At 49.0% G+C, this 18,104-nt stretch overlaps 1 protein-coding gene across 1 annotated transcript; it reads right to left on the bottom strand.

The window, feature by feature from the left end:
- Positions 1–217: 217 nt before the first annotated feature.
- ARF3 (ARF GTPase 3) lies at positions 218–17,814 on the bottom strand. Its single transcript, XM_068969945.1, has 5 exons — positions 17,641–17,814; positions 4,912–5,151; positions 3,993–4,103; positions 3,639–3,763; positions 218–3,074 (listed from the first exon to the last, which is right to left on the bottom strand). Exons 2-5 carry the CDS (start codon positions 5,057–5,059, stop codon positions 2,913–2,915), a joined length of 546 nt encoding a protein of 181 aa, XP_068826046.1. The 5' UTR covers positions 5,060–5,151; positions 17,641–17,814; the 3' UTR covers positions 218–2,912.
- Between the last annotated feature and the right edge of the window lie 290 nt (positions 17,815–18,104).

Below are 18,104 nucleotides of genomic sequence, written 5' to 3'. Positions count from 1 at the left end.
AGTAAGCAGTGTGGAGATGAACCTCCATCACTTCACTCTCCCCAGTCCAGAGTACCCTTTACCCCTCTGCTGAAACAAAAAGCAGTCTGGAGTGGGGCCAGAAGCAGAACTACCCTCACCAATAAACCCTGCGCCACGGCTGCTGCACATCAAGGATGAAGGTCTGCTCCAAAGCTGCATAAAACAAGTTTAATTTCCAACCAGGGTCACAGTCATCGCGCATCCCACATTTTGAGCAAGGAGAGAGAAGGTGAGTTATTAAACATGTACAGTCTACATTCCAGAGGAGAAAAAAAGAAGAGAAAAACCAGTTCAGAACTGCAGTTACCACTATAACACCACAAACAAACTTTAAGGGGGGAACAGGGGAAATTCCCAGGGAGAAGAAAGGCTGGAACAAAGGAAAGCAAAAAATTAAACTTACCAGAGGAAAGTAGGGGAGGGAGTGGGTAGAAGTGGAATGAAACACCCAATTCCAAAAGCGCTTTTGGGTGAATGGGAATGTAGAAAGGACCGCCCCTGCCAAGGGCCTAGCAGCCTGGGATACTAACAAGATCATTTACTGCCCCCTGCTGGACAGATCCTTGAGCAGCACCCAGGCAACCTCCAAGACTGTTTTCCCAACACCCTCAGCCCCACCTGTCCCTGAAGGCCCCCAAACCAAAGTGGGGAGTAGGTCTAAAATGAGAAAAACCCATGTGGGACTGACATCTAAGTAGGCAGGGTCAGAGAGGGAGTGAGGCAGGAGAGGAGGCAAAGTCCTCACCAACCACAATGATACCGAGTGAGCAATTCTAAGGAAATTTTCCCAAGGAAAAGGGAGACAAACAGGCAACAGCAGTGAAGCAGGTGAGAAGGCAAAGGAAAGAGTTCCGGGAGGCAGAGGCAACAGGAGCAGGAACCAAAACAAAATCTGACAAAACAGAGACAAAGGCAAAGTAAAAGTATGAGGGAAGCATCTGTGGGGTCAGGGGAGTGAATACACGTTAAAATGAATCAGAAGCTCCAGCAACCCCTCCCCCGACCCTGCCACCAACCACACATACACACGCATACACACAAAGGCCTAGAGCACGAGAGACCTGCATACACCCACTGCATCTTGGATAATTAACACGTCACCAAGGAGCTGGCACTGAGACACCCCGGAACCTCTCTTTCACAGTTCAATCTGAGGTGGGGTAGGGGGTACTGATCCGCCTGTTGTAGACAAAAGTGGCAGGAAGCCTGGCCCCATGGGGTGGGGCTTGGGACAGCCCCTCTGAGAAGAGGTCCCTCAGCCATGCTATGGAGGCCCTGGGCCCTGACATTAGCAAAAAGGTTATGGGTGGCCGTCTTGGAGCTCAGGGCGCAGCCAGCACACACAGGAGCCCGCAGAAAAGCCACGGCTTCACAGAAACCGCGGAAGTCAGGAACCCAGGCCAGGATCTCAGGGACAAGTGCCTCCTGTAGACAGAGACACAGTAGCAGCAGCTTCTGAACTACATAATAATGGAGGGAGGACTCGGAAGACCGCTGCATCCCATCAGCACCAACAATCACTTTGGAGCCCGATCTCCTCCATTCCAATGCCCAGATCCATTTATGGGAAGTGGCTGGAGAAAGCAGGGAAAGGCTGTTGGGACGGAGTAGAGAGTGACGGCAGGATGGTCTCAGGGTCTGGACACAGAAATTTCTCATCTTTCAGCACACGCTGGACTAGATAAAAACGGAGAAGAGCTGGCTTGCTGCTGAGGCCTGTGTGGCAACCCCACTCCCCTGCTCCTCAGCAAACCAGCCAGCCGGCTCTGGTGAGGCCAGCACTACCAGGGTGAGGAAACTTCTGACAAAGGACAGGTGATACCCAGGCCCAAGATCAGAAGACAGAAGGGGCAGGAAGGCAGGAATAGGGAAACTGATCTGTGTTTCACCTTCTCCTAATAACAAAAGAGGATGAAGACGGAAAACCTGAGCCCCTCTCCCCAGTGCCCTGGGTCCCAAATACAACCCATGGTCTTGCTATCCCTACCTCCCCGCTCCAGCTCGGAGGAACAGATCTAAGGATGAGGGGGAGGATCAGCTGAACACTCTGAGCTGATAAAGAGTGAGCGGGTTCCTCTCTCCTTCCACAAAAAGGCAGGGCAGAATGGCATCTCCTTGGGAACAGTCATCTAGCGACAAATGCCAGCCCCCTGACCTGAGTGGGGTGGAGAGAGGGATAGAGGAAGATGGTGGCAGAGAAGCTGTCATCTGCCCTGTCATCCAGGAAAACCTACCTGCAGTGGAGAGGCACCAGCCCAGGACGGGGGAAGCCTCCCCTCCACCTCCTTCCCTTTATCTCACCAGCATGGGAGGAGCAGCTGATAGACGAGAGTGGGCAGTGTCCTGCTCCAAGCCCTGAGCTGCACCCACCTCCTCTACCCGCTCCTTGGCCCCCATATATATCTCTCTATACAGGTATATACACGCGCACACATGCACGCACACACAGAGAGGCCCGTGCAATTTCCATGTAGAATAGGGGGAGAGCAGCAGAGGAAAGGAAGATGGGGAAGGGGAGAGGGGCCTGTGGGGAGAGGGAAGGGACTCAGATGCCAAGAGCACAGCAACTAGAGCCAAACGAAGCAAACCGGAGGGAACACCCCATCCCACCTCCCAAGCCCCAGAGCTTGAGGGGGGATCCACCCCATGAAACCATAACAACCTTGTTTTTTGTTTTAAATCCAGTAAATTGGAATGACTCATCATCAGGACAGCAACTGGGGACTGGTCATGGATGGGGGAGGGGAGGGCAGGGGAAGCAAGGCTGTTGCTGGGCATGCGGACATGATACCCAGGGCTCTGGCCGCACTGGCAACAGGAAGGAACAGGGCAGGGCTGGGTCAAGGAGACAGTAGGGGTGCATGGGGTGGTCGGATGGGGCTGTCTGGCTCTCACTTCTTGTTTTTGAGCTGGTTGGCCAGCCAGTCCAGGCCTTCGTACAGCCCGTCCCCGCTGGTGGCACAGGTGGCCTGAATGTACCAGTTGCGGTGGCGCAGGGAGTGCAGCCCCAGCTTGTCTGTGATCTCAGCGGCATTCATGGCATTAGGCAAGTCCTGGAGCACAAGGGAGACACAGAAAGCAGCCTCAGGATCCTGCAGAAGCTTCTAGAGCACCCACCTAGCAAAGGCAGGTACACCAGCACCCTCTCCTCCTTCTTCAGTGGAGGAACCCAGAGCAAGATCCTAAAGAACCACTTTGGATTTAATCATCCTAGAACTCCAGAGCCAAGGCACTTAAAGGTCATTCCACCGAGGAGCTGGAAACCAAGTATGGGGTTGCTAGGGAAGTGGAGAAGTGATTCAGATGGGCCGACAATCAGGTCCATCTGACCCTGAGAGAGGGCTGTTCCACTAAAGCAGACAACAGGTGAGATAACAGAGGGGCTGGAGGTAAAGATCTACCACACCAGCCCCTCTGGACAGAAACACTGCCAAGTAAAGCTGGGATGGGGGAAGGGGACAAGAAGGGGGGCAAAAAGAAGCCAGCTAATCATATCTCCTACTTTCCAAATTGGGAGCCCAGTCATATAGGGTTTACCACACAATGGGCTCCAAGGTCCCATGACTTCCACGGCCAGGCTGCCCTCTCTCAAACGCAGAGGCAGGGAGATGTCACACCTGTTTGTTTGCAAAGACAAGGAGCACAGCATCCCGGAGCTCATCCTCCGCCAGCATCCTCATCAGCTCCTCCCGGGCCTCATTTACTCGCTCTCGATCATTGCTGTCGACCACAAATATCAACCCTGGGGAGGCAGAGCATGGGCTGCACAGAGACGACAGATCAACTCCCCTCCCCCACCGCAAAGAGAAACACCCTCCTTACACCCTTCAAATGCCTGCTCCCTCTTCTGTCTCCCATCCCTAGGAGCTGCAGCAGGGCAAGAGCTGGCGCCTGATAACCAAGAACAATGGCCACCCTCTGCTCACACCCAACCAACCCGTGCCAGTCCATGGGCAATTCACACGGCCTACCTTGGGTGTTCTGGAAGTAGTGTCTCCAGAGAGGCCGAATCTTGTCCTGGCCACCCACATCCCAAACTGTGAAGCTGATGTTCTTGTACTCCACTGTCTCCACATTGAACCCTTTGGGGAAAAAACAGACAGTGGTCACTTGGCCAGAAATACCAGGCCTGCAAACGATGCCCCATTGGGTTATTTCTGTTTCCCCCAGGCCTAGCAAAGAAAAGAAAGTAAGGCTTCCTCAGACCTGGTGTTCCCTGACTTAGCAGCATCAAGGCCAAAAAGAAAACCTAAGAGAAGCAGCAGAGGAGGACGAAGAGGGCCAGCCAGGAGGTTCCCAACTGCCTGGGTGAGACAACCTTCCCCACTCGTTCTCAGTCTGACTCTCTCTCCTGCAAAAGAAATGACTCAGCCCCACTCCTGTCCCTGGGCCAGCGAGTCCGCCTCAGCCGAGAAGTGGGGCCTGCGAGGCAGAATGGAGAACAAGAAGTGGGTGACAGTCCTGGAGCCCCGAAAGCAGAACCAGCTGATGATGGTGATCTAGAGCTGCTTCCACGAGCCAAATGCTCTCCCTCCCAGAGGCAGGTCTTAACTGGGAGCAGGGCCACCAAGGATCTAAACTGAAGCAATTCCAGGCCTCTGGCAGGAACATCAAAGCTCTTCACCTGCTTTTCAAACAACAGAGAACAAACCAGATCAGTGCTTGAGGGCCACTGTTGGGTGCCAGGCCGCGGAAGTTCCTGCATCAGAGAGGGCCAGGGTAGGTGTGCAAATGGCAGGCCCAGCACCTGCTAGGAAGCTAAATAACCACTCTTCCCTGAACCCCACAGACCGTAAGGACTTGCCTGGTGGCCAGGTTGGGGATCCAGGAATAGGCCCCCTATGTGGCTCAGTGGTGGGTATGAGAGCCTCCATTGAGCTTTGCCCTTACCAATGGTGGGGATGGTGGTGACGATCTCGCCCAGTTTCAGCTTGTACAGGATGGTGGTCTTTCCTGCGGCATCCAGGCCCACCATCAGGATGCGCATCTCCTTCTTCCCAATCAGGCTCTTGAGAAGGTTTCCAAAGATGTTACCCATGATCACAGCAGTCGCTTTCTGAGGACAGTAGGGTGCAGTGGGGGCAGGGGCAGTCTGGTTCGGGCCTGGACCCTGGTATGGAGGACTTGATCCTAGGCAAAGAAATGCAAACTCACTACCGCCATCTGCTTGTCAGGACTTCATGCTAACGGGACTGGCCAGTCATGGCTGGAGTTCTTTTATGACAAACCAAGAGCCTGAGCGTACTATGAAGATCAAGGCCCCCTTAGATCCTGAGCCTTTGGGAGCAGAGACAAAGCAGGAACACTCAGGTCCCCTGCTTCTGCCAGTAATCCACCCAGGTGACGCTGGATGGGTTATTTCACCTGTTCTTATCTGCACCTGTATATGGAGGAAGTTGAACTAGACGATTTCTAAAGTCCCTTCAGTCCTGCCATTCTATACTATATCCCAAGGCATAGGGAGATCATTAATGCCTCTCCTTCCCCCAACCTTGCCCTGAGACTTCTGGAAAAGGTGGGAGAGGAGGGGATGGAATAAGGAGTGGCTCTTTGTGACTCCTGACAAGGTTCAGGCTTGTCAGGTTCCCAAGGTTTATGCTCTCAGCCCTAATCAAGAGATTCTGCTTTTTCCCTTCCTGTGTTTCTACACTTTCCTTCTACACACCAAAATTAAGCACGAAGAAGTAAGAAAGCAGCACTCCTAAGAAAAGCTGATCCTTTCCACTCTGTGAACTACCAGCTGCTAAAGCCGTACTCTGCGCATACAACAGTGAGCTGAGAGCTGGGGGGGGGGGGGTGTGTGGAGAGGCTCCCCCTCATTCCCCAGCCAGCTAGGTCCCTCCCGTGGGCCCTCCCGGGCCAGCTGCTCCACATGGTCACCTGCAATGAGGCAGTCAGCTCATTCTCTGCTTCTGTTCTCACCCTCTTCAACCTACTCTCCACAGAGCAGCCACACTGATTGTAAAAGCAAAACCAGGTCAGGCTGCTCCTCTGTTCAAAACCCTCTCTGGGCTTCACAGCTCCCTTTCTGCAAAACCCAGAGCCATCCACAGCCTACAAAGTCCGGCACAGTCTGCATCCCCGCTTCTCTCATCAGGCCTACTACTCTCCCCTGGGCGTACTCCACTTCAGCTCCCCAGCACTCTCCGGTCTCAAAGCTTTTGTCCCTGCTCTTCACTCTGCCTGGAAGGCTCATCTCCCAGACAGCCTTCGTGAGCTCTCCCTTGCTTCCTTCAGGTGTCTGTTCGACGGTCCCTTTATCAAAGAGGCCTTCCACAACCACCCATATCACACACACACACCTCTCTAACCCATTATTCCACTTTTTCCTCATAGCATTTATCACCATCTGACACGTTCTGTATTTGTTTCCTTCCGTACTGGTTTTCTCCTCCTACTATAATGTCGGTTCTTTATCTATTCTATTCCCTGCTGTGTTCCTGGTGCCTTGACTAGTGCCTGGCACACAGTAGTTGGATAACTGAATTAACTCACAAGGTCTCTACTGACCTCACAAGCAGCTCACTCAGGTTAGACCGCTTCTGCCTGATACATCATTGGCGGAAATGAAGGGAGCAGTTAGCACACTACAGAAGCACAAGATGCCTGTCTGCCCACTTTGCCCACTGCCCCAGACTGACAGAATCATAGAGTCATTCATTTCTTCCCTTCTTCTCTCCCATCTGGATGGCTCAGGACAGTCACAGAAATGAGTCCTTGAAACAACAATGAAGCAAGGGGTTCAGAATCACCCATGCCAGCCAGCTCTCTGTGCCTGCAGGAGACGATGTGTCAGCGGCAGCTTATTCAGCAATCACCATATGCCAGCTGCTGGCGTTCTCCACAGTCTGGGAACCAGAGGCACACATATGCACACCACAAACCCAGCAGGCAAAGGAACAGGTCAAGACAGAGTGCACCCAAACCCAAGAATGTGAAAGGTGGATAGGGAGGAATCCTATTTTCAAGCTAAAGCACAGGGGTTTGGTGGGAGTTTAGTTGTTTTTTTCAAAAACTATTTTAGGTTTGTTTATTTGTTTCCTACTCTCCTCAGTTTGCAGCGAATTCCAGACTGGTAAAAAGGAGCCAGATCAACAGCCCCTGGAGACCAAAGTTCTAGTTTGTCCAAAAAACAAACAATCAGTGCTTATGGAGTGTTTCATCTTCAAAGGCCTCCGCAGACATTCACTAATAAGCCAGGCGTGGTGCTCTGGGTAGGTTCCACAGATGAGCCCAGCCCCTGACCCAGAGGGCTCACACCCCAGGGGGAGGGCCTGGCTCAACTTTAGGGTGCAACTTCAGCCAGGTCGCCCACTAGCCATCCACCCGGCCCCTCCTACCTCAACCACCCAGGCAGACAGATTCCTGAGGATTCCTGAGGCAGGAGGGGAAACCTACCCAGCTAGTAAGATCAGATCCTACCAACTCTGGAAATCCATGGTAGTCAGACTTCTGGTTCTGATGCCTTCACTTCCAGAAATTTACACCTTCCCCAAGTCCTCCTAGTTTTTACCGTTTCCCGCTCACGTGTCCTTTCCTTTAGCTCCAGATGACACTTTGCTTTAAAGCTTAGGTAATAGGCTTTGGCCCAGATTCTGAACTGAATTTATACCACCCGTTTATCCTGCCATCCTTCATGACTAGAAGTATTGCTGATTAAATGATTACCAACTGTGAGTAGAGCAGTGGCTGAAAGCGAGCCCTTGCCCCAGAACATGCACACACTGTCCTCTGGTTTGCTTCTTTGCTAAGCTATCACACTGAAGTCTCGGTTCAAAAGTGGATCCCAGTGTTACACTGATTTCTTTTTTTTTTACACTGATTTCTCTTTCCTGGCAAGCTACATAAAGGCCCCTGAATTACCTGAACCATGCAAGTGGCACTACGTTGTGGAGCTTTTCCTTCTAAATCTGTGCTTTTACGGTCTCCCCAATTTAACCATGTGCTCACCATGTGCAAGGACTATGCCTTTTATTTATTTTGGGTCTTTCCTTGCTCCCAGTGCCAACCCCCGCTGTAGGAGTTCAAGCAAGCACATTGGCTGATTTAAGCCTCATTTAAGGCTTGTATCATTTCTTCTGTCCTAGCAGTACTTGGTATCTTGGTGTCTCCATGTGGTGCACAGATGGCTGCTCAGCTTTCCTGTCAATCCCTGGCCATTTTCCACACACACTGACCTTAAGACTGGTTTGGGAAAGCCATGAAAGGACGAGAAGACTAAAAGTGGTAAAATTTTCTCTCGGCATTTAAAACTCAATGGGGCTGGCAGATAACTAATGAAATATTCAAGTAGTTACCATGTGTCCCCCATGGCACCCCAGGGCCTTGAAATTAATGAACGTTACAACTCCTTTTTAATATAATCAGGAGCTTGACTCAGACGAACAGTCCAAAGCAAGTGTTGGCTTTCCTGTCTTGGCTTTTCTTGTTCCTGTCTGTTTCCAGATGGCATGCTGCCCCGACCACCAGGATGGTGGCAACTTTCAGCTCTGTGCCATGAACATACACCTACGGCTACATAGTCAGCTCTCACTTTCACCACACAGCAGAATGGCAAACCAACCAACCTCGGATTGTCTATGTACAGTACAGCCTATAGTCATTCTCTTTTGCCACAGATGGCACTCCTGTGTCAACAGGGCAAAATACCAGGGTTCCATGGGCTGGGAGAAACAGAAAGCAGTTAAGACTGAAGGTGAGTGGCTCAAGATGAAAAATGGAAAACAGCAGTATCTCTATAAACAAAAAGGATGTCTCAACATTCTATTGTACAGTTACAAACTTTGTTATCAGTGGTAAAAGCAGCAATAGGAACTCTAAAAATGCGTTTTAGTATAATCTGTGTTGGACTGTGCAGTTCAATCGGGCACACTGACTGATGTAAGCCTCACCTGAGGATGCCCTCACTAAGGATCACTTATGGCCCCAGATCCCTCCCCCCTAGCCCCACCCCCCCAGGAGAGGCAGGCTGCTGCTGTCACTGACTGTTCAGTCACTTGACTTGAGGCCTATCTGCCTCACACTCCAGGTGATTCTGAGAGTCACAGCCCAGTCTGCCAGGCACACACCCCATTCTTTGTCACAGGCATGTGTCCTGAGACACCCCTGAGGGGACTCCTGATCCAGCAACTTTTCAGGCTGCATGGGCTCAGGGAAAAGACGACCAGAGTCTCCCAAACCCTCTGCTGCCAGGCAGAGTGCACAAAAAGCAGCTATATTCCCAGACAATTTTCAAATTGAGACTTCACTAATAAAGATGCTATTTTTAGCACAGCCCATGGAATAGACCAAAAAATTTAGGAAAACCAAAGCAGGGTCTGCCTGTATTTGGTTTCCTTAATGCAGCTGGCTTGTGACCTATGTAAACTTTCCAAATTTTTGTCTTAAGAGCACTGTAATCAGCACACAAGAACTTGTAGATTAGTATCTCAATGGCTTCTATTAAACTCAAAAGATTTCCCAAAGCCAAGAAACAGCTTCTGATGTCAGTTTCCATTCATTCATTAAACGTTTATTAAGTATAATGAACTAGGGATACAGAGGAAGAGTTTCTGCCTTCATGAAACTCAGTCAATGGGAGAGAAAGACTAGGAAACAGAGGATTGCAGTGTGAGGCTAAGAGTGGGATAAGCACACAGTATTATGGGGACAGAAAGCTAAAGCAGTTAATCAAGACTGGAGGATGAAGGCCAATTCCAAGACATGACTCTCTGGTCACACCTGAGCTGACTCTTAAAGGAAGAATACGAATCAGTCGGACACTAAAGAACAGGGAAGGTGGAAGAGGGAAGAGGGTATGCACAGGCGTAAAGATGAGTTAGAACAGTGATGAGCCAAAGCCAGGTGCAACCAGGTCATGTATGTGAATGCAGCATCGTGAGTAAAGAGAAGGGATGAGGCTGGAGAGGGAAGCAGGAGCCGGATCATGAAGGGCCCTCAGGGTAACACGGAGTAACATGATCAGATATGTGCTTTAGAAAGACCGTTCTGACAGCAGTTTAGTGACTAAGGGAATAAGGGGGAAAGACGGAGGGAAAGAAACCACTCGGGAGGTCCAGTAATGGATAAGAAATCCAAAGTTCTTAGAGGGGTGGGATGGGGAGGGAGATGAGAGGGAGGTTCAAGACGGAGAGGACACATGTATACTTATGGGTGATTCATGTTGATGTTTGACAGAAAATTAAAAAAAAATTGTGTACAGCAATTATCCGTCAATGAACAAATAAATTTAAAATTTTAAATAAATAAAATTTAAAAAGAGAAAAAAAAAGAAATCAAAAGTTCTGAAACAGAGATGGCAATAGAGAGGACAGGACAGATTTGAAACACCAAAATAGTAGACTTCACAGGATTTGATAGCTGATTATAGTAGGGAGAGGAGAGTCAAAGATGACTCCCAGGTTTCTGGCCTGTGTGAGTCAGTGGCACTTCTTTAGACTGGAAACACTACAGAAACAGATCTGGCAGCAAAGATGTTTGTTTTTAGATTAATTTTGAAGTGCTAAGGTCTGAAGATCGGGAGAAAAGTTTGGTCAGGGTATTTGGAATCATCTGCGTAGACAGTAACTGAAGTCCCAAGAGGAACCAGGAAGATTCAAGGTGGCAGCAGTTACTGGCTGCCTGCCCCAACAGCCATCTTCCCTTCTTTCTTCTAACAGAACCCCTAATTTGTTCAGACATTGGCAGGCAGTGGTTATGAGCTACCCCTCCCCAGCCCTAGGGTATGAAAGCTGATCGGTAAAGGCTCTGGGCATTTCATTTCTCTCACCATGATTTGAGTCACAAATGGTCAAGCACTAATTCTGGGCAATAAGATGTAAGAAAAGTCTACCGGGAATATCTGGGAAAGATTTCCTCAATCTTAAAAAAGAACATATATCAATGTTCTCTTCTCTAGCCTTTGGATGTTAATGTAGAAGGGCGAGATGCTGGAGTAACCTTGAGTATATGAAGGGACAGACACAAGAACACTAGGATATCAGAGCAGAAAAACTTGGATCCTACCAGTGTTTAGTTGGTAGATGAAAAAAAAATTGTAAGAAGAAATGTTCTACCCCTGAATTACTTCTCCATGTGGTAGACTATGTGCGTGTGTGCTCAGCTGCTGCAGTTGTGTCTGACTCTTTGCAACCCCATGGACCGTAGCCCACCAGGCTCCTCTGTCCTTGAGACTCTCCAGGCAAGAATCCTAGAGTGGGTTGCCATGCACGGCTTCAGGATATCCTCCCAACCAGGAATTGAACCTGAGTCTCCTGGGCTACAGGTATATTCTTTACCCACTGTGTCACCTGGGAAGCCTTGTGGTAAAATATACATAAATTTTACCATTTTAACCATTTTTAAGTGCACAGTTTAGTGGCATTAACTAGTTACACTGTTGTGCAACCATCACCAGGAGGCATCTCCACAACTGTTTCATCTGCCCAAACTAAAACTCTACTTGTTAACCAATAACGGCCCTCCCCTCCCCCCTGGAAACCACCACTATACTGTTTCTGAATCTGACTGTTCTGGGTACCACCTTAATGTGGAAGCAAACAATACTTGTCCTTTTGTGTCTGGCTTACTTCACCTAGATTTGCTGCTAGATGTTTAATAAATCCTCAGATTATTTGAGCCACAGTGTGTTTTCTTTTTTCTTTTTTCTTTATTTTGGCTACACTGAGTCTTCGTTGCACATGAGCTTTCTCTAGCTACAATGCTCAGGCTCTAGAGGGTGGGCTCACTAGCTGCACCATAGGCGTGTGGGATCTTCCCGGGACCAGGGATAGAACCCAAGTTCTTTGCATTGGAAGGCGGATTCTTAACCAGTGGATCACCAGGGAAGTCCTTCACAGGTGTGCTTTCTATCTTTTGCAACTGATACATCCTAACCTATATATCTAGAGAGAGTGTGTATGCTGAGACAGGAGAAAAGCCAAAGATAAAAACCTGGGGCACATCAACATTTAAAGCCAAAAAAGGCCAGGAAAGAGAGTAGGAAGCAACCAGAAGGGTAAAAAGGAAATCAAGAGACTAAGGCATCAGAGACACCAACGAGGAAAGAAAAAAAAAAAAGGAGGGTCAAAGGCTATGGAAAAGTCAAATTAAGATAAGGCCTGAAAGATACCTACTGAACTTAGCTACTAGGCAATCAATGAATGGCCTTGTTATAAATTAGAACATGACTAAAATTAGTCTCCACTTAACTAACAGCACTTAGGTTTGAGTCAGAATCGTTAAACATCAGTTTCCCTTCTAGTCTGAGAGGAAGACTCCAGTTCAGGATAACCTGAAGGAAGCCACAAAGTCAAGCAAAGGATTCTAAATTGCCCTGATAGACCCAAACACCAGAGAAGGGTATGGCTTTTCCCAAAGACAAACCTCAGCAAGTGAGTCAGAACAGAACTTCAAGTCTGTTTCAGAATACATGACCTAGCTAGATAAGACAGTGACCAAATAAAAACTAGACTCATTTATTTCCCTGGAACATTCCGTGGCACTGCCCCCTAATCAAAGCTTTCAGTGTCCCCTGTTCTTAGAATCTGACCAGCTTACAACTGTACCATATCCTGATATTTGATGGCTGCCCCAATGCCCACATCTCTAGCCTTGGATATCCAGTACACTGTACCTTCCTAGTTACAAAACCACTGAAATACCATGAGTAATCAGCCTAAAGCCCTAGTAAACCTTTGCCCCAATCTGGTCCCACTGTGCAGGTCAAGATGGAGCTGCCAGTGAACAGATGAAACAGGAGGCCATGATTTGGACAAGGCCACCTGTAACAGAGCAGCCTAAGGATACAGGAGACAGGGAATGTCCTACCTTGGGGAATAAGAGCCTTCTGTGATCCCTCAGCACCTCAAACACACTTCTACTCTAGGACTTACCACAGAATGTTTTATTTACCTTGGTGTGTTTTGCTTTCCAAAGCTGGAACTTCCCAAATAATGTGCCTTTAATGTAATACAGGTCAGCTGAAGATGCTGATCCCATCAATACTGGATAGCTAGGGCTTAGTGTGGCTAGAGCTCACGGGCCAGTGATCTTGGGTTGCAAGCAACTATGCCTGTTTCACTATTACCATTTTCTCAGGACACCACGGTGGGAAAACAACACTAGACTCTCAGTCCCTTGACAGCTGGGACTGTGCCTTATTCATGTTTCACCCTCCCAGCATCCAGCTCCATGACCGATCTGTAGCTAGTGACTGATATATTTGTTGCTGAACTCAGTTCTATTGATGGTGGCAAACGCTTGTGAGGTTGAGGAAGACAGTATTCTATAAGTGATCTCCAATCCTTTTCCTGTAACTGACAAACTGGAAAAATGGCTTCCATGTTCTCAGAGCCTTAAGGTTCCTTGGATGGGATTCAGAGCCTGCCTAGGGGAAAGGGAAAACTATCTGAGAGATTCTGATTATGGTCCGCCACTCTCCACCACTACCACAGCAGCACTGCTTTTATCCATTTTATGTATTAGACTTCAAATAAGATTTTATATAAGGTAGGGTTAGACTCCTTTTTCTCAAAAAGGGGAGGATGAAGAATTAAACCACTTCAACAGAAAGCTCATGTTCTTCTGCATCCTAAATCATGTTGAAATTTAAACATTCATGCTTGACATGCTTGTGTTTAAGCTCATAAAGGGCAGGTTATGGGAATTCCCTGGCAGTCCAGTGGTTAGGACACCACAATTTCAATGCCAAGGGCCTGGGCTCAATCCCTGGTTGTCGAGGAACTAAAATCTGCCATGCCCAGTCATTTCAACTTTCTTCAGGAATATGGTGATAACCGTGGATCCCTAATATCTTGAGCCATTTCTTTTTCTGGTCCATCTGATGCAGCAGGTCCTTTGCAGAAGTCCATGACAAATCTCTAACACCTCTGTAGAACCCCTACCTCAGTCAGTTCTTTCCCAGACTATAAGACAAAGCCTTCAAACATTTGTAGAACTCTTTCCAAATGCTCCCCATGTCCCTTCATTATCCAAAAGCTTTATTAGCACTCCACCTATATTTGCAACAGATGTTGGAAAAGGCATAGTAGGCAGATTTATAGACATTGCAACTCTGGACTGTAATACAGTACACTCTGAAACAGAGGCACACATTTAAAGGAGATATGACTAAGTGAAAAGAGTGGCCCAGGAAATGGAGGATGCTGAAATACCAAGATCTAAAACAATGGGACCCAGGAATCTAAACACCTGACACAGGCCAATCAGGGTGCTCTTTCATGGCAGAGTCAACCATCACCTCAGAGTCACGCTGACTTTTGTATCATGAACACTATTCCTGAGCCCCCACATCCTCACTCTACATCCCAGTTGATGGTTCAGGGCCCCTGCCTTGCTCCAGCTTCACCTCCCACTCAGGCAACAGGAGCTGCCTCTGTGAGGCTGATGCTGAAAAAAGATTTCATTGCTCATAAGCCTACGACCAGCACGGAAAGTCATGGTAACAATCACCCCTCTACACAGGCGCTTCAGGCAGCAAGTTGGTCTTTTGTAAACCTCCTCTTTTTTAAGGCAGCCCTGAGAGCTCATGTTATTATTACTGTTATGATGGTGATTATTAATAGCAGCTAACATTTACTTGAGGCTTACTATGTGTGCTTTGTATAACCCTAAGCACTTTGTATATGTTATCTCATTTAATTCCCATGCCAACACTATGAACAGACACTATCATTATCATACTCTTTACAGATGAGGAAAATGAAGCTAAGAGAGACAAATAATTTAATTCCCATGCCAACACTATGAACAGACACTATCATTATCATACTCTTTACAGATGAGGAAAATGAAGCTAAGAGAGACAAATTATTTCACCAAAATCATACAACTAGTAATTAGCAGAGGCATGACTTGAACCCAACTGTGTCTGATTCCAAGGTCCACACTCTTAATTATCATACCACGTAACAAAAATGGTGAAGATATATGTTGCACCCCTGAAACGAACACAACAGTATAAATCAACTATACTGCAATTTAAAAAATGTGAAGGACTTCCCTGGTGATCCAGTGGTTAAGACTTTGCACCTCCACTGCAAGGGACACAGGTTCGATCCCAAGTAAGGCAAGTTCCACAGGAGCCACACACACACAAAAAACGGTGAGGAGAGTGAAATACAGTGACATGTTTTGAGTCTCAGGCCTCTTGAAATCCATTTCTAAAGGTATACGGGGGAGTAGATTCCACAATTTCCCTCAGTCATTGACTCCTTCTTAACAAACCTGGTTTTAGAGAACTTCCTTCTAACCAATAAATCCCGCCCACTGTCCTCTGAGTCCATTTCCTCTATTATGACTCCAGTGGAAGAAGGCAGCAGAGACAAACACACTTATGACTCCGTGCACGGAAGACTTCACTTCCACTCTTTCTAGCCTGCTGTCTGTCCTCCCTTACACTTGCATTCAGTTTAGTAATAGCAGCTACCATTCATTGCCACCAATTTTATGCCAGGTACCAGATACATACACTGGCTCCCTTCTCCATAATTATCAGGAACTCAATCTGCAGACAACTCTGCAGGACCTAGATCTAAAGGAGAGACTCCTTTGCCCAAAACAGGGAAGCAGGAGATCTAGGATTTCTGCTAAATAATGACTCTGTGTTCTAATACTTTTCTTTTGGGGGTCTTAAGTTTCATTATCCACGACTCTTTTGTGCCTCTTAGGAAACGTGGAGAGACCAAGACCTTAATTACAAAGGGTAAAGACCTTTAGACCCTCACTCAGCTATCTTCAGGAACTCTCTATGATAGCCAAGCCATCTCTTTCTCTTTCCTTAAACTGTAGTCAGAAATCCGGAGTTCAGGACTTTCCGGGTTTGATCCCTAATCAGGGAACTAGATCCCACAACTAAGAGTTACCATGCCCATCCTGCCTCCCGCAACTAAAGATCCCAAGTGCCACAACTGAGACCCAGTGCAGCCAAATAAATAAATAAATATTTTTTTTAAAAAAAGAAAAGAAAACCTAAGTTCTATTTATTCACATTCAGTATTCATGAGAGCTTACTGTGTGCCCAGGCAGTGTGAGGGACACAAGATGAGATCCAATTCCTGCACTCAAAGTTTCATCTCTTTGGAAAAGCAAGACATACACATAAAAAATTTGACTACAAAAGAAAAAAAAATTTTTTTTTTATTACCCAAGACAATAACTCTATGCTGGGAGGCAGGAGGAATGTCAATATGTGATACAAGAGGACCCTTCCAAGCTGAATCCAAGGTCAAAGATCCATTCTGTGAAAAGGTGGATCAGTTTCTTTCTTAGAACGAGCTTTTATAGACATGGTATTCAAACCCAAGTCTAATGCACAATGATCAATTCACTGACCCATTCCAGTCATAGCAAGTGGAGACACCCCAACAATAAGCTCAAGACAAAATGGTAGCAAATACTGTCACCACCTGAATAGGGATGGGGAAGAAGTATGCAGACCCTAGCTGCACTGACCTAAGCAATCAGACTCCTGCAGCAGATCTCCTACCAAATAAAACTTTCATGCCATAGACCAGGAGTGACCCAATCCAACAGCGACGGAGACACGTTTTAAGTTACACTTCTTCCTCCCCCAATGACCTCACTATTTCTTCTCACTCCTGACCACATACCACAGTCCTCCAAGCCTAGCCAGAGGGAGACCAGCGGTAATACAAGCCAGAAAGAAGGGAACTCTCCCCAAAGAGGAGTTACAACTTGGCTAATCAAGTGGCCCGGTTTTAACAGGGAATTCCATCCTACCCCTCACCCCCACCTTCTTCCCTCAAACACTGGTGTAAGCAACGGCTCCATTTTCGGTTCCGGGAATCCTGGTACTTCCTAAAGAAAGAAAGCGGATTGGAAGACCGAAACTCAGAGCTGGCGACCAGAAGCTCCCTCCTCCTGTGAGACCGCCCCCGCTACGCCTGGGGGAGGAAGGCACCACCTCTCTTCTCTAAGCAAGACCAGATCCCCCTCCCCCTTCTGCTGCCTCCTCTCTTCTGGCTCCCCACCTGCTGCCCTCTTCTCAACATGCGGTTCCCAGGACCCGAAAGCTCAACCTCCACCAGGGGCTAGTGCCCCTGGGGTGTCCCACTAGCCTGTGTTCCAGGTTAATCCCTAACCCCCCTACGGACCCCTGCCCCACGATAGGGGGAGGGGTGTCACCATAGCAAGGCTTCTCTCTGGTCTATTACCAAGGTGAAGGCGGAAAGCGGGTAGGAAAAAGCGCTATTCCCTAGCCCTTTAATAGGAAAAGAACACAAAACAGTCATCGCCGCCCCCATGTCACCTCACCCAGGACTGCTTTCCTCCCCGTCAACCCCGACCCTTCAAAAGCCCACCTCCTGCAGGCGAGGGGCTCCTCACTGCAGCCCAGGTCGCCCCCTTGTGCGAGGCGGAGGACAAAACCGCCCCCCACCCCCACACCAGCTCAGCGTCCTTCAAATGCGGGGGCAGGCGTGTGGCTGGCCCAGCGCCCCCTCCCCGAGCTCTCGGGAGGGAAGGACCACACCGCTCCATGCCAGGCAGTGCCGGGCGGGCGAGCGAGCGGAGAGCGGGGCGAGGGGACTCCATCCTCGCAGCCCCCACCCCGAGCCTCTCCTCTACCCGGACCCGCCTTCCCTCCTCCAAGCCCCTCACCTGTTCCTGCTCCCAGCTCCGCCGCTGCGGCCGCCGCCTCCGCCCCCACAGGCTCCGCTCGGCTCTCGCTCCACTCTCTCCGGCTCCCTCAGCCGATTTCAGCGCGGCTGCTCCCCTGGCCTCGCTCCCGGCTCCCTCCTTCCTGCCCTCCACCTAGCACCGGAAGCAGCGACGGCGACAGGAGCTGTGCGGCGCACCCCCACCCGGAGACCGGGATACTTCCCACCTCCCCGCTCGCGCGAGAGCTGCGCACCGGCGAGCGGCAGATCTCGCGAGATTCATCACCATGGCAGCGGCTGCAGCAGAAGCAGTCGGTATTGGAGGCGAAGTCCGGGCGGGGTCCGATGTGGGGGCTGGAATCTGTGGGCGGTGGTGGCGGAAGCTAGGGAAGAGGGCTGAGACAGTGGGAACAGGTGAGAAGCCCCAGGGTTCTGTCTGTTATTTAAGGACTGAGGCGGCGTAGT

Source organism: Capricornis sumatraensis, chromosome 4 (assembly GCF_032405125.1).
Source record: "Capricornis sumatraensis isolate serow.1 chromosome 4, serow.2, whole genome shotgun sequence".
Taxonomy (NCBI): domain Eukaryota; kingdom Metazoa; phylum Chordata; class Mammalia; order Artiodactyla; family Bovidae; genus Capricornis; species Capricornis sumatraensis.
This window is presented reverse-complemented; position numbering and strand designations above follow the sequence as displayed.

Bases quoted from the DNA above. Each gene is read 5' to 3' on its own strand.
- ARF3 (XM_068969945.1), bottom strand. From the start codon at position 5,059: ATGGGTAACATCTTTGGAAACCTTCTCAAGAGCCTGATTGGGAAGAAG. The intron at 4,104-4,911 runs GTAAGGGCAAAG...TTTTCCCCAAAG, and splicing joins CACCACCATCCCCACCATTG to GGTTCAATGTGGAGACAGTG. The intron at 3,075-3,638 runs GTGTGACATCTC...CTTGTGCTCCAG, and splicing joins TTGTCTTTGCAAACAAACAG to GACTTGCCTAATGCCATGAA.